The following is a 23,499-nucleotide window of genomic DNA, read 5'->3' as shown; positions in this document are numbered from 1 at the left end:
AGCCTGTGTGAGATTTGGGAGTGTGTTGTTGATGGCTGAATGTCACAAGCTGTGTTACTGGTGGTGACTAATTAAGATTAATTACAACAGAAGCATGACAGGTGCAAAATAACGAAAGACTAACAAGGACTGGGCTGACCTTAATACCTGTGGACCAGTGTACTCAGAACCCAGACATGGGACAGGAGCATCACCTGAGGGATGTGGTTAGGTCAGTTTGAGGATCAGAAGGGTGCAGAAGTCTGGAGTGGATGCAGTTGGCCAAAGAAAGAGCAGGGACAGCAATTTTGCTCCCGCTGAGTCTGTGGCAAAACTCATCTGCACTGGAGCTGAGATTTCCCCCCATTTGGTGCTTTGCTCCCACATGCTGAGCAGAATGTGTTTGAGTGGTGAAACAGACTGGAATGGCTGGAGGAGCTTTGTGTTTTCTTTGAGCTGACCCTGCTGCTAAGATAACAAACCAACTGTGTCATCTGCTGGGAAGGAGCCGAGAAGAGACAAGCTTGTTGCAAAAACGATGGTGAAGCATGAAGGAAAAGCAGCCACAATCATCTTAACCCTGGGCAGTGCAAACCAGCTCTCCTTCATAAAGAGTTTTCTGTCCTTGAGACATTAGGTGAAACAGACTCAATTGCATCCTTGGCTTGCAGGTTAATCCAGTGTCTGGTGGTGGTTTGGGACATCCTCAGGACTGACCTGACGTTGGTGTGTTCATTGTGACATGTTGGGTACCTGGGAGGCGCTCGATAGCTGTGGCTGCTGCCAGAGCAGGTACAGAGCCAGGGCTGCAGGCTCAGAGGACACCCAGCTGCTCTTGTGAAACCTCATTTGTCTCCTGTCAGTGCAAGGAAGTAGTTTGTCTTGCCTGTGGCCAAGCCCTGTATCCATAGTACATTTGTGCCGTGGCCAGGCTGCTTTTTAAGCCTTTCAGAGGAGAATTCTGGGCACTGTGTGGAAACTATATAATTTTTTACAGGCTTCTCAGGCATTCACTGTCTCAAACTTCAGCCAAAATAACTAAATTGATTTTAAATTCAGCCTGGTTGCTGTTCTGATGCAAGCCACTCTGTGTGGAAAGAACTAAGCCCAAAACCCCTGCTGATTTTTAATTAAAAAGGAAGTGGATAACTTTCATTCTAAAGTAGGAGGGGCTTGTGAACAGTTCTGTACAGAAGTAATTCAGCTGTGAATTAAAGGCAGCTTCATTCTTTTGATTCCTGCATACAGACTCCAGCAGACAGATGCCAAGTCCCTAAAGGCAGGAGGTTTTGTGTTCCTCTGCTCACAGGTTCCTTTCTTGGAGTCTTTGCCACAAGGTGATATGGAAGAGGGATTAGTAAGTGTGAAAGGAATTGTATTCATTAAAAGTACCTACAGATGCACTGCCTGGGTTAAAAATAATAAGTCATCCTTGCCTGTGTAACAGGACTTAAAGTGGCTGGAGGAAATGTCCCCTTTCCATCGGGAGAGCTGGATGGGGAGGCTGTACCTCCCTGGCCAGCGGGCATTTTCTGCCAGTGTCTGTAGAACTGACTGTGTCACACGGGGACACACGCTAGTGCTGGCTCTGTCACCCTGCAGAAACACTGCCAAAGGAACAGGGTTGCTTTCATGCTTTCTTACAAGACCAGGGAGCTGGAGGTTGGTGTCCATCACTCTGCTGGGTTTCTCGGGGTGTCTCGGGTGGTGCCAGAAGCTCCATCCAAAGAGGATGGGCCATGCTCTTCAGCAGGCCCCTCCCATGGCCGAGCTCATCTCTGCCTCTCCTGTTTGGCTGCTCTTTTGGTGTCAGCTTCAGCAGCCCAAGCCTGTACTTGTCATGGGTCATCTTTCTTCTGATCTGGCTCTTCTGCTGGATCAGAACCGTAATGATGAGCTGTTCAGAAATACAAAGCACTTCCAGCTGAAGGCAGCAAGCAGTGCCATTTATGGCCAGTGTTTTGGCAATGGCCTTTATCCAGAACGCCTTATTAATACTGGAAAACACAACTTGTGTTATTAAATAACTAATGAACATTAGAACATATTTTTCTCCCTCCACTGCAGCTAATTAATTTATTTGCAGAAGAGATTTGAGGGACGCAGCTGTGGGAGTTTTTCTTTGTGACAAGTGTGAGGCAGGAATAGTGTGACTTGACTGCAAGTGCCAAGAAGGCACCAGGGAATTGCGGCTCAAAAGGGCTGAGTGCTGCAGTGCAGGTAGTCCCCTTTCCAAATTAAGGCAGATACTAAAACAAACAGAAATATCCTCTGAATATCTAAGCACAAGCTGTGCTGCTTGGCAGCTGAAGAGGAGCGCAGTTGACACAGGGAGCTGTTTACGGCTTCAGCAACGTGGATGCTGAAGTTGGGGGAAAATATTTTAGTGTGATCACGTTAGATCCTTTGCAGTTTAAGAGATTTTTAGAGAAGTTTTGAACCTGGTTCCCGTGTTACCTTTTCAGGTTCAAGCAGGGAATAAATTACAGAGGAGGAAAAGGAGTTGTTGTTAGGGAAAGCTTCTCTGGTCATTTGCAAGGCTCTTACTGATTTATTTGCTAAGGTACTGGCTCGGCCTGTGTTGTGGAGCTCTGTACAGTGGGGTCTTCCTTGCAGCCACAGGAGACACTGGAGTCAATGGGAAAAGGGGCAACAGCAGCAGTGGCACAGCCATGGGGGAAGGAGACAACCCATGAGTTGTGCTGAAGTTTTTCTGGTCAGGTAATCTTCCCACAACTTTGGATTTCACAGCTGTTGTACCAGTGGGACCACTGTGCAGTCATGAGGCTTTTCTGACACCTTGTGTTAGGGTCTCTCTGGGTGCTGGGGAACCTCTCCCATTCCTGCCTGACTGCTCTGAAGTGCAGGACTTTTCTTTTTCACTCTGAGTTTTTCACAAGAAGATGGAGACAGTGAAGATGAGGAGGGCTCAGCAAAGCCCTCTAGTCTTTCTCCCTAGGAAAAAATGCAGAAATTGTCTGTTTTGTGTGTGACCTGTGATGTTCACTGCAGAAACTGCAGTTTGAAGTATGCAGCTTGAATCTGTGTTAGAATTTGTAGGATTTTGTAAGAAAGCAGCTCAGAAACAAGGCACAAGTCTCTGCTTACTGTTCCTTGCAGTTGCCTAAAACTGTAACTCCAGTGATGGCACATTTGTGCAGGCTTCCATGCGGCGTTTGGAGCTGGTTTGCAGCTGACGTTTATGCTTGGCAAGAGGAGAGATCATGTGTTTGAGCCTAACCATGTCCAAGTCAAACACTCCTGGTTCCTGCCGACAACCACAGCTGAGGTTGTCATTAAGGCTTGTGCAGAGCTACTCTGCTTTGGTGGGTTCCCCTCCTTTGGAGCTGGGGCCCCGAGGGGAGCCTGTCCCTGCGGCCATGCCCAGACATGACCCATGGGGCTGGTCTCCAGCAGGGTCAGGCATCTCCTGGCCTGTCAAGGCAATGTGAGATACAACATCCAAGGCCTGAAGGGAAGTGATGGAATGGGACAATGTGACTAAAGGCATAAAGAGAGAAGAGCAGATGTGTTGCTCTTGCCAGCTCCATTAAAATGATCACAGTATGCCCTTTGGGCTTTTCTATCTGAAAGCAAAAGCTGTGGTAGAAGTTTTGCCTGCAGGAGTTTTCCTGGCAGTAGATCAGCATCCTCTATCCAGAGTGACTGATGGCAGTCTTGATTTGAAAGGACTTGGTGTTGCTGCACTGTGCCCTGGCACTGCCTGTGCCTACCAGCAGCAACAAGAGGAGAACTAAGTGGTAACAGGAGACCAATTCCGTTTCTGCTTGGACCTTGCAGCTCCTCCACCTCCAAGATGGGTTGTGTGGAGGGGCTGTCTTAGCAAGTTCAAGTCTAGGAACAGAAAAGTTGAGTCAAAAGTGATTTCATGTTGATTGTGGCCTCCTCACAGTCTCTTGTCATGGAGACCCTTGTTCCAGCTGTGAAGCACTGGAAATTATTTCTCATTTCCCTGTGGGAAGATACCCATTGCTCTTTGAACACTGATGTGTGCTGGAGGCACATCTCAGCCTGTCCCTGCCATGGGCTTGAGTGGGGATAACTGTTCTTAGACCAGCTGTATGCCATTTTGAAATAGGGCTATTGGTGGGGTTAATTTTATGGGCTTTTTCTTCCCATCTTGTTCTTTAATGTCATAGTGGCCTCAGGCAGCCCTAGCACAGCTGAGACCTCTCCACGCTGCCCATGGCTGTCACCTTCTTGTGCACCACGGGGCAGGCGACTCACGAGCTCCTGTTTCCTCAGGTGATGAAGACCTACCACATGTATCATGCAGAAAGCATCAGTGCTGAAAGCAAACTGAAGGAGGCAGAGAAGCAAGAGGAGAAGCAGTTCAACAAGTCTGGGGACATCAGTGTGAACCTGCTGCGGCACGAGGACAGGCCTCAGCGGCGCAGCTCCGTCAAGAAGATTGAGAAGATGAAGGAGAAGGTGGGTGGCAGGGAGGGAGGGGGAGCCAGGCTGGGGTTCCCTGCGGACTGGAGGGTTTGGCTCTACCATGCTTTCTGATCCAGAGGTGGGACCCTGCTCTGGAGGGGCCGTGGCTGGTTCGTGACTTATTTATATTTAAATAAAGTGCTTTCAACAATGCACGGCAGCTGTCTCAGGGTGCCTTCAGTCATGGACTTGGGGCAGGCAAAAAAAGGGTTGGGTATATAAAATAAGTGTTTCTTCCTCCACAGACTGTCTGGGAGCTAAAGTGCAGCTTGTAGTTGGTTTTGCTAGTCAAAGCAATTGGCTCCATTCCAGCTTCAGCAAATCACCCCAGTTCTCAGGATCTCCAAAAGTGTAATTTTTCTGTTATTTGTGGATAAAAAGCAGTGGCTTCCTCAGCCAGGACACGTTTGCCTGGGTGTTGATCCAGCACTGGGATGTTGTCTAGCAGCATGCTGCTGTGAAGGGTTAATCTTCTGTGCTAAACCTTTAGAGCAGTGATCTGCCTGAGCAAACGCCCCCGATCTGAGCACATCTGCTCTCCTACAGAGTTTGGAATTCTGGGACCTGTTCTAAATTTTGTAGCTTGGGCCTCTGGGCCAGATTCCACTTTGATACAGCTGCATAAATCTGGAGCAAGTCCAAATGTGTGTCAGCGTATCTGGGAGGAAAATTTGGCCCTCTTAATTTTGATGCCAAAAGCTCCACGAATGCAGAGATGAAGGAGGAGCAGCTGGGCTCGGGATGCACCGGGTGCATCTGAGCAGAATGTGCTTGTGGTGCGTTGGCTGATGGTACCAGGGGTGTTTGTGATCTCCTCCATCCTGGCAAGGGTGCCTGTTTCTGTACCCGATACCAAATTGTATTAATTAACACGTCACACACGGACCGCGCGGAGCTGTGGGGCCCTGCGGGAAGGGAAGCTCTGAAAGTAGCATCCCATTTGGGCTCTGAGACTCCATTTTGCTTTTTCAGAGACAAGCCAAATACTCTGAGAACAAGCTGAAGTGCACCAAGGCCAGGAACGACTACCTGCTGAACCTGGCAGCCGCCAACGCCGCTGTCAGCAAATACTACATCCACGACGTCTCCGACCTCATCGATGTAAGTGTGTCCTCCCCAGCACACGTCCTGCCCCTTTCCTGCTGGTCACTGCACAGCCTCAGCATGTCTTGCTCCTTAGGTGCACACTCATGTGGTGGTGATGAAGGGGTATTTGTTGGAGCTTTAAAACACAGTTACCTGGGGCCTGAAAATGTGCTGTAAGTTTGGATGGTGTGTTGGTTTTTTTTTTCCCTGTGGTGGTTTTTTCACTCTCAGCTGCACACACACCTTTGATTTCCCCCCCAGTTGATGTAGGCTTATATGAGCAGAGCTAGAGCTGCCATTAGATGAGAATGATAGAATCACAGGATGGATTGGATTCAAAGATCATCTAGTCCATCCCCCTGCCATGGGCAGGGACATCTTTCAGTGGATCAGGTTGCTCAAAGCCCCATCCAACCTGGCCTTGGACACTTCCAGTGATGGGGCAGCCACCACTTCTCTGGGCAATGCTCAGAGACAGCCTCCTCTGAACTTGACAGCAGCCACACGATCACACAGCAAAGTAATTGATTTCTGTTTATGCTCCATGTAAACTTCTTCCATCAGTGTCTGGAAAAAGATGGAGTTTTTAATTGTAGCTGCAGGGTATGAACCAGCCTGAACCCAGCACTTTCCCAAGCACAGAAGCAGAGGAGTCTCGATTGACCTGTCTGGTTCAGGCACATCTAATGGACAAACTGCTTGGACAAACATGCAAATTGCTTGACCATTTTCTGCACCTTTCCTGCCATTCCCTGAGCCTGCTGAGGTCTGGCTGTCGATGCACACGGAGCCTTGGAGTCGGGCAGACATGGTGCTTTGCTCCATGATAGAGCAACAGCTTCATCTGTGGCCTCCACCCTGCAGGTTGTTCTGTGGCTGGAGCTTCTCCAAGTCTGGAGCCTTTGGAGGGGAATTTGCCTTGGGCCAAGCCAGGGAACCTGGGGCTTCCTCCTGTCCCATCGATTAGTCTGCATTTGAAACAGATATGCTCTTGTGAAGATCAGATACATCCTTGGGTTTGCTGTGGAAAGAGAGGATTTTTTTCTTTCTACTGCACACATCTGCAGTCTCTGTCAGTGGAGCTGCCCTTGGCAGCCCTCAGGGCAGGAACTGCTGGAAGCAGGTTTGTAGTGATGGTAGGAACTGAGCAGTGTATCCGTGACTCTTGTGAACGGCTTTGAAATGATTGGAGAGAAGGGATTTTTATTTCTTTCTGTAATAGGCATCTTCATGTGGTATAGGTTGCACGGTGCAGAGTTCCTTCCTGCTAGAGTTGCTTCAATGAGCAATAAATCCCTGATCTATAAGTAGCAAGTTAGTCTTCTGGCTTCATCATGACTTAAATATTTAATTTAAAAATGTGCTGGAGTGTTTTATCTCCCTTACTAACCTACTAACTCATTCTTCTAAGCTCAATTGAAGAAAGTAAATATTCTTAGCATGTCCTTTCCCCCCCCCCCTTTATTATATAAAATGTATTTAGCCATATGAGAAAAACAGTAATTTGATTGTGGAAATACTTGAATGGCAAGGTATGATAACACTTTGATTTATCTGTGGGGTTTCTATTTTTCTTGTGTATATTTTCTCTGTCTTTTTTTTTAATGTTTTTTTTTCTGGAGCTGTGAGGTTGAGGACTTCAGTTTCCTGGAGAGTTGCTGAGTTCCATGTTAGTTTAGGCTGTTTAGGTTATTCTTCCCAACTTTATTTGCTTGCTGACACTTCCACCAGAGTCAGCAGATGGCTTTTCTTTGGCACTCCAGGAATCCCTCCAGGGGTCTTTAACTAAAGCTTCTTCAACTCTGTGCAGCTAAATTCCCCTGATTATATGTTTTCTTCACCAAAGAAAACAAGGTATCGGATGTGTGAGCTGCACATGGCTGTCCTAATTTTAAATCCCCAAAGGAAGAGCAGTTTATTTAAACAGACTTCAGTACAAATTCCATGTATCTTGCAAGAGCGTGGCAAGAAGGGTTTTGATACTCTCCAGAAGAAGATCCTCTTCTAGTACTGAGAGTGGTGGAAGGAGAAGACAGTCATTGGAGCCAGCAGCATGGGGCTTTCTGCAGGTGGCTAATCCACACAAAGGAAGATGAAACAGATGTTTTTAGATGTAGTTTTAAAGTTAATGTTTTAGTCTCAGTGCATTTAATGACGATAAGAGCGCTGTGCCTGTCAGGAACAGCAGTGCTGTTTGGGGACAGTGGGTCTGTGTGTGGCACGACACGGGTCCTCTGTCCCATGGGCATCCGAGGTGTGGTGGGCATGGGGAGGGGCTTTGGGCAGGGAGGGTGGATTTTGCCTCTGCTGGAGGCCCAGCAGGGCCCACAGCTGCAGCCTGTGCAGAGTGGGGCAGTGCTGGGCCCTGGGGGAGCAGGTCTGCAGGGGCAGCACCTGCCGAGGGGCTTTGTGGTGGGATCTGAGCTGTGGGTGAGCTCCAAGGCTGGCCAGCCACACCCCACTGGGATCCCAGCACTGCCCATCTCCTGCAGTTGTGCATATCCTCCTCCAGCCTGTGTCACCAAGGGACAGGAGGGGTGGGGGGGCTCTCCTTCATGTCAAGCACAAATTGCCATGTGCAGCTTCTTGATTTGTATGCAAATCTGAACGGTCAGGACATGGAGCAGCTAATCTAGCAGCATCCCCCCCAGATCCCAGAGGGCTCCGTGTCATCTATCAGGCACAGCCTTGACATTTCTTGTGCCCTCCCATCACTGCAGAATGGTGACTTTTCTAACAAAGCCGCCCTGCTAATCTCCTGCTCCAGCAAGGAAGAAGGCCCCAGCTGCTCGGGAGAGGGCAGAGAGTCCTCCCAGGGCTTTGGTTTTAATGAGAAATGTAAAACTCGATCAGAGGAGCCGTGGAGCGGCACAGAGCACGTCTGTCCCTCCCTCGTCTCCAGTGACCTTTTTGTTTTGTCCTTTAGAGAGAAAGAGAAGAATATAGAGACAGATCAAGTTAAACTTGGATTTAAAGTACTTCGCTGTGCCCCCTCCCTCAAAAGAGGCGTGTGTTTATACTAAAACGTCTGGGCTCGTCTCTCATTTCTGTCATTAACTGTGACCAAGTTAATCTCTTTGGCCATGTATGTGAAGTGGAGATAAAGCTGCTTATCCATCCCTCTGGAGTTTGTGGGAAATGGCTGTAAAATATTTTGAAGTAGTCGCATGAAAGGTGTCGCCGGATTTAGCACAGTAAAATGAACCCATCAGTGTCAGTACGTGCTGATCCACCAGGACTTGTCCAGCCTCCTGTAAACCCTTTTGAAACAGCAAAAGGGCTGCTCTGTGCATTGGTGTGTTGCCGTATCTGAGACAGACAAGCAGGTAAAGGAAGGGAGTTCTGTGGAATTCAATATTATACACTGCTGCCAAATTGTTGAGTCTGTAGAAAACTTAGCTGATGGTGGTGTCATTTTTCACATGGTCAAGTGTTGCTTACTTGAGTTAGGAGACAGAAACAGCAGTCAGAGTTGTTATGCCAAAGATCTTCATTTGGCTTCACTTACCTTGCAGAAAGGCTCTAGGTTTTGCAGTAATGTCAGGGGAGTGGAGGCCAGAAAAGACAGGTGTAATGCACAGTATTTGTTCAAAGAAAGAATAAAGAAAAAATGTGGGGAAAAAAGGGAACAGAGCAACGGAGGAGACCTGTCTGTCTCCAGCTAGTGCTGGTACTGCAGGATGAGGACTTAGGCTGCTGTTTCCTGGTAGACCAGCTGGGATGCTCCAGTTTTGCCATGTGCTGGAGCCTTGTTCTGTGCCAGTCTCCTCATTGGTGGGAGAGGCTGAGCTGGGCTCTCAGACACCAGCTGTACTTCATGTGCAGGATTCAGCCTCCTGAAGGCAAGGCAGATACCAAGGTGCTACAGCCAGAGACTGCTTCTTTAGGATTTGCTTTTAGGCATGTGTTGCAGCCTGTGTCATGGCTGTTCCAGCAGTGGCCAAGTGCCTGGGCAGGCTGTGCTTGCAGGGCAGCAGCCAGGCTTGGTGCAGCCTGTTCCCTGTGTGAGTGCACAGGGATGCTCCCCCAGCCTGGAAGCCTCTGCGGGACGCCACTGCCTTTCATTCAGAGATAGTGGTTTATACAAGCAGAAGGTCTCTTCTGGGGATTTGCTTTGTTCTTTGAAGTGATTTTTCCAGCATAAAAGAGCCTTTCAGCTCCACAAAGGCACTGAGGTTCCTCCCACGCTATCCTTTGCGTGGGCTTTCTGCCAGATGCCAGGCCCCTGCCAGCTGGAGAGCCAGGTATGCTGTGTGCTGGCCACTCCACACAGAGCAGTGCTGTCAGCAGCCTGCCATGCAGAGCAGCCCCCACAGCCCAGAGCTGCCGGGGAGGGATCCCGGATCGCTGCTTGCCCTGCTGGGCGCCCGCAGCTGCATGATGCTGCTGCAGGGCTTTTCACATAAAGTCAACAGGGCAGCAATAAAAAGAATAAACAGCTTCCATCAGGAGGCATTAGGCTGTCCCAAGAGGCTCAGTGCTCTTTACTGCATGGCAGCTGTGTCCCTGTTCCCAGTTTCCTGCATGGGCAGCAGTCCGGGAACGCTGCCGGCAGCTCGCAGAGCCGCTCGGCTCCCCCTGCCACTGGGGAGAAGGAGTTGGTGAAGAACAGAAACTGAGATGCATCTAGTAAACTCTTTATTCCTCACGTGGGTACCATGAACATTGGAATGGGCTTGCTAAATTGATTGGGCACATACGCTAATTGTTTTATGAGCTGGAGGTGTCAGGCGGTCTGTAGATTTTACTGCCAGGAGACCATGAGCAGTCTTTGTCTGATGGACCTTGTTAGCTTGGTATAAAAAAACAACAGTATTTTCCTTTAGAATAAATAATTTCTTCTTCACACTTTTTCAGCTGCTCTTCACAGTAGCTTGAAATAATAGCCTCAAGGTCTTAATGTCTTTAAAAAGTTAATTTACCAATGCCTTTATCTTAACAAAACAAGCCCAAAACACCACCACCTCCCCCCCAAAAAAAACCCAAAACACTAAACAAGCCTCCTGACTCCCCCAAAACCCAAACCATCAAAAAACCAAAAACCCCATTTAAAATCCCTAAGAAAATACACATGGGACAGGGAGCACTAGAGAGATGAAGGAGCAAAAGAATATGTAGGTTAAAAATCCTCCAGAAAGAATCCTCCAGAATCCTCCAGAAACTCTAGAGTCCATAGAGTTAATTACCTGTAGCTAGATTTTGAAAGGGCTACATGGTATTTGGCTGTGTAATATAACTAAGGAACCTTTGATCAGAAATAGGAAAATCTTGTGCCTCAGGGCATGAGCTGATTACTGCAGGGGCCAGGGAGGATGATGTCCTTCCCTGCTACGTCCACACATTGTTCCCTGTTTGGCTAAAAGTAAATCAGTTGTTCAGGAGTGTTTATGCTGTGGTTCCTGCCCGTTTAGAGCAGTGCATTTTGGAGAGCTACCCCCACCTTTCAGGGCCAAAAACTTCATTGCTGCACCTCTTTGTCTCGGCCCTGTTGTGCACCTGGGCCTCCCCCACAGCCAGCTCCCACCTGGCATCAGACTTGCTGGGGAACGTTAGGGGCAACACCCGCCAAATGAGGCAGCCCTTGCCTTTATTTGCTTCTTCCTGTCTTCTCTGGGCAATTATCTGTGGTTGCTGATGTGTCTCAGCCCTTTCTGCCTTCTCCTGGTGAGGTTTAATTTCCTTTGCTGCCTGGATCCATCTCTCAGCGTGCAGAGCCTGTTTGTTGTGGTGGAGAGTTGCTTTTTCACAAGGATTTCTCACACCTTGGCTGGAACATCATTTGTAACTGGGTTTGTCTTGATGCTGGTTTGCTTTGAGGGCTGCAAAGGTGCAACTGTTGTTTTTTTCTGTGCATTTAATACTTGGCAAAGAAATGTTTTCCATAAAACTGAATGAGAACAGAAGCAGTGTGAATATTCCTCCTAGGATCTGAAGATACTTTCAGGTATGAGTCAGGCTTCCAGGCAGCCTCCAGCATATCCTGGGGCAGAGCTGGCTCTCCCTTGCTGCCTGATGGCATTTGCCTGAGGGAAGATGTTTTAGTACGTGTGCAGGGCTGGAGACTCCTTGGCTTTCCTCTTGGCTTTGAGCAAACCTTTTTAAAACTCTCTGTTTCCCCTCCTGTGTCTGTAGTGGTGTCACTGGCACGGGGGTTGGTGGCCAGCAGTGGTCCTCTGCAGCCCCAGCCCCTCCTGTCCTGCAGCTCAGTACTGGCTGGTGGGAGACACACACACACAGACCTGGCTGCTTCCATGGCCTTTTGACCAAAACTGGCTTATTTAACCTCTGGGCTGTTGGTTTATTTCTCAAGTTGCACACAGTAATATTTCCAGCCCTTGCAGGGGTGTTACCAGACTTAATGAATTAATATAGAAAGAGCTTTGAGCTCTCCAGATGAAAGGCTCTGTAGAAGGGATAAGGATTATTTTTTGTGGTTCTAATTTCTTTCCCATCAAAGAGATGAGAGGGATGAGAAAATGCCATTTGTTCTGGAGCTGGGAGCAGGAGTTTGAAGTCTTTTTTTCTTTCTTTTCCCCTCCCCTTTGTGTGTTTCTCTGAGAATTTCATGGAAGTCTCTGCTCTGTCTTTTCTTCCCTGGGCAGCAGCGTGTGAAGCAGCTGGCACAGTGCTGATCACCAGGGACTTCCAGGGCTGTAGCACCTCAGGAAAGTGCCTGCCCTGGTTTTCAGTAGCATCCCATTTCTGGGCATTGCCAGCTTTCAAAGGAAAAGGAAGATTTCACATGGAATTTTTTTTCTCGGAATCATCTGGCATTGCCCTGAGCCCCATCTCCTTGGGTTCTGTGGCATTCAGCAATTTTCCTTTGCAATAGCAACAGTCCTGCATGCTTTGGGAATTCCCACCCCTGAATAGTGTCAGATATTTTTGGCTGGGAAGAGCAGGGCAGCTGCTGTGCTGCGTCCTCTCGACTCAGTGGTTTCAGAATGCAGCCCCTTCAGCAGGACTTCATGCTGGAGCTGCCTCACAGGAGAGGCTCACAGCCCTGGAACAAGGTCTCACCCCAAGAGGTGAATAGAAATTTGCCCCGATTCCTTGTTTTTTTTGTGTTGCTTTCTGTTTTATGAAGGCATAGCCATACAGTCCTTAACTGCCTGTGTTTTCAACTAATAAGATTAGAAGCTAAACAGAAGCAGGATAAATGGTGGATTATGACCATTTGATAGTTCCTGCAGGAATCCTCATTGTTGTCTGTGTGGTTACGCTGCTGTGAAAGCTAGATGGGGTCAGGCAAGCTGGACCTTCTGTATCTGTGAGCAGGAATCAGCCTGTCAGGGTTTTGCTGCTGCTCTGAGGACAGACTAAACCACATGCAGCTCTGCCTGTGACTTGATCAGAGCTGAGGGTTGTCTCTTTGGATTGGCAGAAAGCATGAGATGGCTTCTTGGGTTGGAGCTGCTTGTGGCAACAGCTGAGTTTTCGTATTTCACTTTGAGTTTATCAGTACTGATGTTCTGATGCAGAATCACTTCTTGTTCCATGCTGGTCCTCCCAGCTGGGGCTGCAGTGGGGCTGAAGCTGACTCACCAGATACCTGCCCATGGCTGTGCCAGGGTGGTTTTGGTTACAGCCTGGACACTGAGGACTTCCCACTCCTCTAATCTGTGTGGCAGGAAAGTGTCCTAACTTCTGTAATGTAATCTGTCCTGGAGCAGCCTCTGGCTGCTGTGAGGAGAGTGATCTGCTGCCTGTGGGTAGTTTGGTGCTATGTACCATGGGAGATGTTTCTCCTGGGGTCCCTCTGTTTCTCCCACAGAGGTGTCCCTGTGCCCACAGCTCTCCTGTCCCTGGCCATATCTCTGCAGGTCACATTGCTTGTGTGCAGAGGGGCCCGAACAGCTTCAGACTGAGCGTCCCACACTGCCAGTGCTGACTGTGCCCTGCAGTGGTACCTGTGCTGTGCCAGGAGATGGGAATGAGCCATTATGGAACTCCTCACAGAGGGTAAAGCTGTAGTTATCTAGCTTTACATCCTCTGTCAGGAGCTCCAGCCCTCTCTTACCCAGAAATAGATGGGCTTTGATTTTGGACTGCAGCCCTCGTGTTTAGCTGAGCTCTCCTCACAGCCCCACGGTGTGGCTGGGGCTGATGTGCTGTGCTCCTCCTGCTTCCAGCATCCTTGCTGTAGAACAGCATCCCTTGACCCCCACATTTTGGGCACTTCCTTGGTGCCTGCCCTTGCCCCCTGCTCCCAGGGCAGCCCTCGGAGCAGAGCAGAGCCCTGCACTGTGCTGGGGCTCCTGTTGGGGACTGGGAGGAGAGCTGCTAAGAGTTCCTTTTTGCTCAGCTGTGATTAAGTGTTCACAGCAGCAAATCCCTACGCTGTTGCTATACTTAACATGCCAAACTCAGTTATATTGAGAAGAGAGTTTAAAAACAGGCTTTTGTCTAATGTACAGTATTTTGGCAGCAATTAGCTCCAGGTTTTATAATTTTCCCCAAGGTGAACATGAGAAGGATCAGTCATGCATGAGAAACCGTTCCATCTGAGAGAGGAAGAAGGCAGCTCCCTAGCAAGGACAAAAGGGTTTGCAGGTTCTGTAGGGCATGTTCTTTGTTGCCACCTTGGTTAAATGTCCATCCGTATTTGATAACTTTGAGAAATACCTTCTTTGTGTAAAAAGTGCTTGCAGAGCAGTTCATGAGGCAAGAAGATCTCTGGGAACAAGCAGTGGCACAGCCCCTCTGCACATTTCTTCCCAGAGACCGTGGCAGGGCACAGGGCACCCTTAAGGCCCCTGTGGTCGTGCTGGCCTGGGCTGGTGCTGAGCAGGTAGCCAGGGAGAACTGTGCCTTTGGGTGACGTTTTTTCCTTTGTCCTGTCTTGAGCAGATCCTACGCTCTCCCCAGTAAAATGAAGGGCACTGCAGCCTGGTGCCCTGGTGAGGTTCCAGCACAGGGTCACTGAACTGCCTGGCTGTTTGGTCCCTGGCACCTCTTTCTTTCTTGCCCTTCCATATGGGGTTGCAGGATGCTGTTAACTACACCCCAAGGGCTGGTGCATTTCTGGGACATGTGGTGCTTTTCTTGGTGTTTAATGTACACGTGACTCTCCAGAACAAGGGTGGGAGTGTTTGTGTGACCAGACTCTTCCTTGATGTTCCTCAGTGCTGTGATCTGGGGTTCCACGCCAGCCTTGCTCGGACGTTCAGGACGTACCTGTCTGCTGAGTACAACCTGGAGACCTCCCGCCACGAGGGCCTGGACATCATTGAGAACGCTGTGGACAACCTGGATGCACGGAGCGACAAGCACACCATCATGGACATGTGCAACCAGGTCTTCTGCCCTCCGCTGAAGTTTGAGTTCCAGCCTCACATGGGGGACGAGGTAGTGTACTCACCCGAGGGGCTGCAGAGCTGCCTTGCAGCCTGCCCTGGCTTCCTCCTCTGCTTAACCATCACTCTTACGTGATTTCTGACTCTTCTCCCCCTGTGCTGCCTTCACACAATGCTTAATGAGACTCTTGGCTCATTAGGGCTGCTCCTTTCACTGTGCCACTTGCTCTGTATCTCTCCCAATTAGGAAGCCTGTGGTTTGATTCTGGGCTGAACTGCCCACCAGATTTGTAAAGTGGAGCTTTGATTTACCTGCTGTAATTGGAACACTTCAGAGTACAGCTTTCAAATGCTGGGTAGAAAGTGCTCTGTGCTGGCCTGGGTCCAGGGTACTGCTGATTAGAAACTGGGTGACACAGCCTCACTGGAGGCTGTGAGGAGCTTGTCAATGCTGGAGAGAATCATTTAGGCATTTCAATGTCTTATGTCTGGCCAGTGCACAACCCATGGACTGCTCCCCTGTTTCTCTGTCCCAGGTGTGTCAGGTCAGTGCCCAGCAGCCTGTGCAGACCGAGCTACTGATGCGATACCACCAGCTCCAGTCACGACTAGCCACCCTCAAGATTGAGAACGAAGAGGTGAGGAGGCATTTGGGTCTGGTGTTGGGCCCTGTAGGCAGCGTTGCTGGGCCTCTTGCCCGTTGTGCCTGGGGTGTCCTGGTGTGCTCAGAGCTCCCGCTGCCTGCAGCCAGGGAAGGGCATGCCCAGCGCTTGGGAGCTGCCTGTTGACTGGTTGTTTTGGCTCAAGGTGTTTCACTTTCCCAGTCTGCTTCAAAGCCACGCTGGCTTCTGTTTCCAACAGGTGCGGAAAACGCTGGATGCCACGATGCAGACTTTGCAGGACATGCTGACGGTGGAAGATTTTGATGTTTCAGACGCCTTCCAGCATAGCCGCTCCACTGAGTCGGTCAAGTCAGCTGCATCAGAGACCTACATGAGTAAAATAAACATTGCCAAGAGGAGAGCCAACCAGCAGGAAACCGAAATGTTCTATTTTACAGTGAGTCTCATCCCATGCGATACCGGACAAAAAGCACTAATTGCTCGGGCCAAGTCCCATTTTAAGTGCTCCTTAGTGAAGAGCAAGAACCAATTCTGTCTCTTTAAGGATTTGTCTTTTGTCTGATTTGGGGTTGGAATGCATTTCTCAGTGGCAGGTTGGTGCATAGAGACTGACAGTCCAGTGTCTGCCTTGCTCGTCTCTGTGGAGGAGCTGGGGCAGCCAGTTGTGACTGAAAACTGTCAGAGCTTGGCAGGAGGGGCTCAGAGCAGGGCAGCAGCCTCCAGCCAGCCCCACAGGGCAGCCCCACTCAGTGGCTCTTCCTGGAGGCCCTTGCAATTTTAAACCATCAGCCAAGCCTTCCTTCTCTGGCCTGCACAGCTAAGATCTGCCCTTGGCCCATGGATGAGCTACTGGGCCATTTTTATCTCGTGGAGGGTGTGGGAGGTAGCTCTGCAGGGCTGTTGTGTGCACAGGGCCCGGCCTGCCCTGCAGCCTCGGTCCTTTGCTCCCAGGCAGGGCTCAGGTTCTCTGAAACAGGGCTTGAAATGTGGGTGCTGAGCCATCAGATCAGCAGGAGGGGCCCTCGTGAGCATGGTTAGTAGGCTTCGGTTGGTAGCCTATTACATAGGCATAGAAGAGCTTCTACTTTCTCTTTACAGTGTTACTGTTCCAATTTGGGGCGGGGGGGAAGAGAACTTCGGAGTTGTGCTTGGGCTTTTATTTAATGCTTTCTGCAATAATATAAGTTTTCTCGTTCTCTGCCTTTCATTTTCCGTCTCCTGTCTCCCTCACTCCTCTTACCTGTGAAATTGCTTGCTGGAGTGCTGCGGGGTGCCGGGGTCTCAGGACGCAAGGAGGGGCTGTGCTGGCCGCGGTGCCCCGGCTGCACAAAGCTCCCGAGGGTCCTGCCCTGGACGGCCTGGCAGTTCTGGCTCCGCAGCGCTTGTTTGCACAAAGGCAAAGCGCCTGCTGGGGGAGGGAAAGCCTCCGATTTTCCTGGCCGTTCCCAGAGGCCTGGGGAAAGAAAGCTTCTTTGAACTCTTTTCTTTGGAGCTCCTTGCATTCCCGGGCAGGAGGTGCAGCACCAAGGAGACGGGGCTAATAAAATCAGGGCTGTGGCGGGAGTGGTGTGATGGGAGCCTGCTCAGCCCTGCGGTGCAGCCGGGCCGGGTTTGCTGGAGCCTGCCGAGCCCCTCCAGCAGCCCCTGGGCAAACCTGCACAGCAGTTACTGTGTCTGCCCAGAGCCTTAACACACCTCGTTTGTTTTCTTTTCAATTCCAGAAATTTAAAGAGTATCTGAATGGCAGTAATCTTATCACGAAGCTCCAGGCTAAACATGACTTGCTGAAGCAGACTCTTGGAGAAGGTGAGTGGTGGGGACAGGTCCAGGGAGGAAACTCCTGTTGCGTGAGGTGGTTTTAAACCACACGTCACCTTTCGGTCTTCCCTGCTGGGTTTTCCTGAGGGACTGATGGCTTCTGTGGCTGGCTGCTGCTACCAGGTTTAACCAGTAACATGCAAAATCATGATTTCCCTGGAATGTTACTCTTCTTTCACCTTTCTTTGGGAGTGCACATAGAGAAATTTGTTTGAACCTTTCATGGCAAAGAGCTGTGGTACTTCTGCAGCAGCAAAGAGATTCCCACCCGCTCCAACCCTCTGCCTTTTTCCTTTCTCTCCCTTTTAGTGCAGCCCTGAACACAGGTACTGTCCTTGATGCTGGGGGCCTGTGTTACAGATTTGCCAGCAGGCTTGTTGGTTTCATAGGCCCCTTGGGTGCAGGTTTTTGACTTGCTCTAAACCAGAACTGCAAAATGATCCTTGTTTTTCAATGTAACTTTTCCGTAGCAGGCTTTTATTAGTTCAGATGACTTCAGATGTTTGGTTTAGAGCACGTGAACAGGCTTCATGCAACAGAGGGGACAGTAACTTCTGAGGGAGGCAGGAGTGCACAGCTCTGGCTGGGATCTGCCACTGCTGGGGTAGTGATGTGCAGCCATGTCCCTGGAAGAAGATTTTTAGCTGCTTTAAAGGGTTTTTTTAAAATCGCATTGTTGCCAATGTAAAGAAGATGGAGATGAGTTAGTGTCCTGATTTTCCAGCTGGAGAGAGTATATTTAAATTCAAATACACAAATGGTCCATGGTCATGTTTTTACATGAGTATCTCAGAGTATCAAAAAAAAAAAAAGTTTTTGTTGGCTATTGGCCAAACATATTTTCTCTGCCAAATTTACTTAGCCTTAAAATCCGCTTTCTAGTTAGATCCTGTGATGTGCTCCACTCATTGAACACTCAGCCAAGTCGAGGCACGAAGTGTGAGCACGGGGGAGGCTGCAGGGCTTAGATCTGTGGGGCTGCTATGAATTGGTGTGAGAAGTGATGTTGAAGATTAATTTGATCACCATCCTGGTCTGTCACACGAGAGCCAAACTAATGCCAGATGTGGGAGGAGGAGTGCAGGGTCGGGCACGTTGATTCTCTGGAACTGTGCAAAAGCAGCCATGGAAGATTTTCACATGAAAACTCTCTGAATTTCTCCCAGGCCATGGGATCATCCTGCTATGTAGGTGTTCAGCAAATATTTAGACCTGAAATGCCAAATGCTGCGTTTCAGCATGAGCTGATTCTCATTAGGAAGAAGTCTGGGTTTGCAAAATACTGGAATTTTTTTCTTTTTCAGTGAGGAATTGGCTGCAAGCTTACTTTCTGCATGTGCCAAGGGAGAGCAGGAAGGAGGCATGTGTAGCCAAATGCTCCCTTTTATGTGTCTTAGAAAAAGGAAGAATAAATCAGGTTTCCTGGCCTTGGGAGGAAGGCACAAACAGCATGTGAAATTAGTTTATTTTTTTTCAGTGGGTTGACAAATACTTAAAAAATTAACAGATCTTATCAGTGATGATATGCTGCCATTCATATGAAATCCAAGCACTGAAAATGCACAAGGGGAATGAGAATATTGACAGCCAGATCAGAGTCTGCCTGATGGTGATTAGATGGGCTGTAATCTCCCAGGAAAAGCCAAAGAACTGTGCACTGTGCTGCACTCAGGTGCTTAGTGGTCCTTCAAGAGGCAGTGGGATAACCTCGGCAGCTTCCCTGGGGACTCTAGCCCTTATCAGGCTGCAGCTTCCCTGCTTGGGGTTGGCCAATCCCAGCTAGTGTGAATGAGCATTTACTGCAGGGGTCCTGTAGTGCCTCTGGTTATTGATGAGATGGGCTTCATAGTGCAAATAAACCTCTCCTATCAGGAACTGAAGATGCTTTCCCTCTCTTGTGGCTGAGTCTGGGCATTCTAATGTGCCTTTGAGTGGCAGGGGTTTGTACAGCAGCCAGCTCAGCAGCTCCCCACCCCGCAGGGCCCGTGGGCACATTCAGGAGCCATTAACCCCGGGTGTGCAGAACCAGGAGATGCGTTTGACTAAACGGTGACTAATGTGGAGAGATGATAGAATCTTGTGTTTCTTCATAGGTGAAAGAGCCGAATGCGGAACAACCAGGTGAGCAGTTTCTTCCACTTCATCTCCTTTTGGGAAGGGCTGGCTCTGGCAGGAGGAGGGTGGCTGTGGGAAGGGTGGTTGGCTTTGCTACTGATTCAGCGTGGTGGGGTTCAGGTTAAACCATCTCCATCCACCCTGTGCTGGTGGGCTGGCAGCCCCAGGCTCCCCCACATCACTGCCCTGCTTCTCGGCTGCATTGCTTGGAGTGGATTAATTAGGGTGATGACAAACAGGCCCTTGGTTTTGCTGCAGTGTGATTTCCAGCTGACTGGCTCTGAGGTGCCTGGAAGTGCTGTGTCAGCATGGTGTGGTGCCTTGTAGTGTAGCTGAGCTTGGGTTGTGTTCAGACAGTGCCACACAGGGGTGTCCACCCGCTCCTACCACCCTGTTCACTTGAGGACTCTGATACACCCCTGAATGCGTCTCCCAGCTCTGGGTTCTTTGCTTGGCAGTGCAGAGAGTGCCTGTGTTCAGACTTCCAGCCTCTCCAGCAGGAGATGGTGGTGGGAGGGAATGACACAGGGAGCAGTCTTTGATCTGTGTCCAGTCCATAAAGCATCTCCACACAGCCCTGGTGGCTTTCTGCACATGTGCTGGTTTTCTAACAGTAAGACACCAGCCAGCAATGCTTCCAGACTTCCCCCACAGCATGTCCAGCCTCTCTCTGTGTTATCTTTTTGCAATCCTATTTCAGTGTTTAATAAAATTTGCAATACCAGCAAAACCTCCTGCGTTCCCTGTTAGAAGTGCAGCAGCAGTTGGTGAAGCCTGGGCTACCTTCCCAGGCAGGAAGAGGCTGCCCTCACAGAGTTGGTGGGGTGCCTGGCTCTCTCCTTCTGGCTGGAGGGACCATGCTGCTGGTATCAGGGCCAGGCATGCCCAGGGCTGTGCTGCAGGGTGCTGAGGTGCCACAAGGACACAGAGGGGCTTCCCTGCCCCACAGGAGAGCACAGGAGGGCAGCGAGTGCCTCAGCACTGAGGTGCTCTGGAGAAGGCAGACACAGCCTGCAAGGCCAGCTCTGGTCCCTGGGATGAGCTGGATGGAGAGACCATATTCCCACGGCTGCCTAAAACCACAGGGAGAACTTGCACTTGGGAGCCTTGTGTGTCTGGAGTGGGTGCCTGTGGGGTGGTGGATTCGCAGGCCAAAACCATCAGAGGCATGAGTAGCAGCCTCCTACATGAGAGTGATGGCACAGCTCCCTGCTGCTCCTGTTTGCTGTTTCAGCAGTTGCTTTTCCTTCACAAACAGAAACAAAGAAGAGGCTGTCCCTTCCCTGTGCCAGGCAGGGCTGAAAGTGTAGGCAGGATAACCTTCCCACCAGAGAGAGGAGGAGGCCAGGCTGTCCTGGCCAGGGCATCCCAGGGGAGAGGAGATGACAGGGCAGCAAACAGCACAGGGCTGCTCTGCTGAGAGCCAGGTAGCATGGCAGTGATTCCTGCTCCTCAGCTACCAGTTGAAGGAGTGGTTACAAATTATAGGAATGTAGAGTCAAATTGCTTCAATAAAGATGTGATAAAGGACCCAGCGGATCACAATTGTCATCTTTGCACCTGTGTAAATTATACATGTCCATTTGCCTCTGCTTTGGGAGAACTTTTTCATGAAGGCTCCTAGCACTCTTGTTTGCAGTTGTGATCTCTTTGCAGGCATCAGTATAGCCGGGAGGTAGAGGACAGCTTAGTTTGGTTAAATCAAGGTATGAGTTGAGCTCTTCAGATGCTCTTGGTGCTTTTTCAGGCTGATGGAGTGCTGAACTGGTGGAGGTGGGAGGAAGGTGTTAAAAGTCCTGCTGTGCACCAACACCTTGCTTTACGTCTAAGATGCCATCCCTGGTGGTAGCACAAACACTGAGCAGTAGTTTTGGTATCTGGCATCTCAGAGAGGGAGAACTGTATCTGCAGATGGTGGGTACCAAAGGCAGTTGTGACCAGCTGAGATTAGGAGAATTTTTACTCTCTGGCTTGAACGAAGCAAGTTCTTAATGAAGAGTATTCCTGATCGCCTGTTGTTCATTGAAGCTGTGGTTGTTGGTATAGTTACTGCTCTGTCACTGGTATCTGAAGATGACTTTTTTACTGTACAAACTAGGACTCTTCAAGAAGCCTGTAGCAACAGGTAGTTAGACAGTAGTGTGTGGCTGCAGCTGAGGTTAGAGTCTGTCTGATGGGGAAATACTGGAAGATTATGGGGATGGAAAGTAACGGCCAGGCCGCCTTATTGCTGTTAAATGTTTCTATTATTAAGATTAATCTGGATTTATTGCTTAAATAAAGCCTGCAGTTTTGACCTTGACTTGAAGTTCCATGTGTAGCGTATAGTGAACAGTTCCAGCTGTGCTCGGGCTGCTGCTGTGCCAGCTGGGCCTGGCCTCGGGGAGCCACGAGAGCAGGACATGTGCTCCAGAACCAGTTAGCCCAGGTAGTGCTGGGGTAGCCCCAGGCTGCTGGAAGAGGGCTTTGGAGTCAGTGGAGGGCAGGTCCCTGGAGCTGTGGGCACTGGATGTGGTGTGGAGGTGCAGAGCCATGCTCCTGGTGGAGCCGTGTCCGTGTGGCAGGGACACTGCGGAGTGTGTGGAGCTCCGTGTCGAGTCCTCACAGAAGGATTTTTCTCTTTGGTTTATTTCTTATTCTCAGTCATAACCTTTGAGATCTCACCCTGTCATTGCATTTATGTTGGTGTTTTGTTGATTTCTTTTGTTCCATTTTCTCCCAGGCCCCCATGTCTTCCCCCTAAGCCACAGAAAATGAGGAGACCTAGGCCTCTCTCAGTCTATAATCATAAACTCTTTAACGGGAATATGGAAACGTTCATTAAGGTACTCATTGGCTGACAGTAAGAGTTTATGAACGCTCTGAATGTAATGGTGGCTTTCCTGTCCTAACTGGCTGCTTTCCTTCCTCACTGGGGTCTCTCTGGCCTGCCCTGCACCCAGTCCACGTGGCCAGTGCACACTCTGCCTCGGTGACCGTTTCTCTCCATAGCTGTCCTGGTGTCTTCCTTGTGTTACCCATCCTGCCATCACCTGCATGTCCTAGGGTGAGAGCACTGGTGAGGGTCCTCGTGGCTGGTGGCCATTGGCCATGCTGCCCAGCTGTGGGGCTTGAGGTCCTCTTGGCTGAGTGTCCCTGTCATCCAGTGCTTCTTCCACCCACCCCAGAAGGGAAGATCAGACAGCAGGGATAACCCTGGCACCCTCCAGGGATCAACAAATCCCCCCACCTTCCCTTTTTCCACACATATTTGTCTTTCCCATGGCTGAGCGGGGAGGCAAAATGACTCATAAGCTCCTGGAAAGCATCTCCCAGTTGTAAGGACTGGTAGCCTTGAACTGGAGTACCATGTGTGCAGGTGGGAATGTAACTGTGCTGTCCTCATCCCTAAATAAAGTATATTAATAATAACCAGCTGGCTTGTCTTGATGCCAGCTGCTGAGAGGTGGCTGAGGCCTGTTGTCTCTGAGCACGCCAGGCAAGGAGATGCTGGAGCTCTTCCTGAACTGCTGCTGAGGCATTCCCTCCTCACCATGGCTGGCAACATGCAGTGTGTGGTCTTCAGAGATGTGGCCCAAAGTACTTTCTTCACTTAAGCTTGGGTGGACTCAGATGAACGCAGTGAATTCCATTGGAAGGGGGGCATTTGTCCCTGCTCATCCCAGGAAATTACCCAGGAGGAGAGATTTGAGGAGAAAAGTGAGGAGATGGGGACGTGGGACTTGTCCTAGAGGATTCCCCAGCTATCTAGGTGCTGATCCTCCAAAATCCAGCACTTTGCTATTGCCTGGGTGCTTGAGGGATTTCCAAAGGAAGTGATGCTGTTCCTGTTACCCAGCTTGTTTAATCCTGTGCTGAGGAAAGCTGTAGTGAAAATACTGTAGGAAGCATCATGACAAACTGTTGGATTAGGTAAACTAATAGGCATTGTCCAGCTCTGACTTATTCTCTTAGGCTCTTGTAGTGCAACCGTAAGCCTAAGGGTGGTGTTTGTGAACAGTGCAGTGTCACCAGTAATGTACAGGCCTGACTGACAAAGCTGGTAATCTCTTTAATACTTGTAATTATTCCCTACTTAAACTGATTTTTAAAAAGGGAATGCTCATTAAAGTCCAGCCTGTTCT

The 23,499-nt window shown here is 49.7% G+C and overlaps 1 protein-coding gene across 3 annotated transcripts in view; it reads left to right on the top strand.

The window, feature by feature from the left end:
• SRGAP3 (SLIT-ROBO Rho GTPase activating protein 3) overlaps positions 1-23,499 on the top strand; it is a 97,601-nt gene that overhangs the window by 59,171 nt on the left and 14,931 nt on the right. For 2 of the 3 annotated variants that reach the window (XM_051627599.1, XM_051627600.1), the window contains exons 5-12: positions 4,246-4,431; positions 5,410-5,538; positions 14,650-14,871; positions 15,356-15,457; positions 15,681-15,878; positions 17,164-17,248; positions 19,354-19,381; positions 22,098-22,200. In XM_051627599.1, coding sequence (XP_051483559.1) covers positions 4,246-4,431; positions 5,410-5,538; positions 14,650-14,871; positions 15,356-15,457; positions 15,681-15,878; positions 17,164-17,248; positions 19,354-19,381; positions 22,098-22,200 — 1,053 coding nt within the window. The remainder of the gene's footprint in view (positions 1-4,245; positions 4,432-5,409; positions 5,539-14,649; positions 14,872-15,355; positions 15,458-15,680; positions 15,879-17,163; positions 17,249-19,353; positions 19,382-22,097; positions 22,201-23,499) is intronic. The other variant, XM_051627601.1, reaches the window with a different exon arrangement.

The sequence above is a fragment of the Apus apus genome, chromosome 9 (genome assembly GCF_020740795.1).
Source record: "Apus apus isolate bApuApu2 chromosome 9, bApuApu2.pri.cur, whole genome shotgun sequence".
NCBI classification, from domain to species: Eukaryota; Metazoa; Chordata; class Aves; order Apodiformes; family Apodidae; genus Apus; species Apus apus.
The sequence above is the reverse complement of the archived record's forward strand: the minus strand, read 5'-3'. Positions and strand labels throughout refer to the sequence as shown.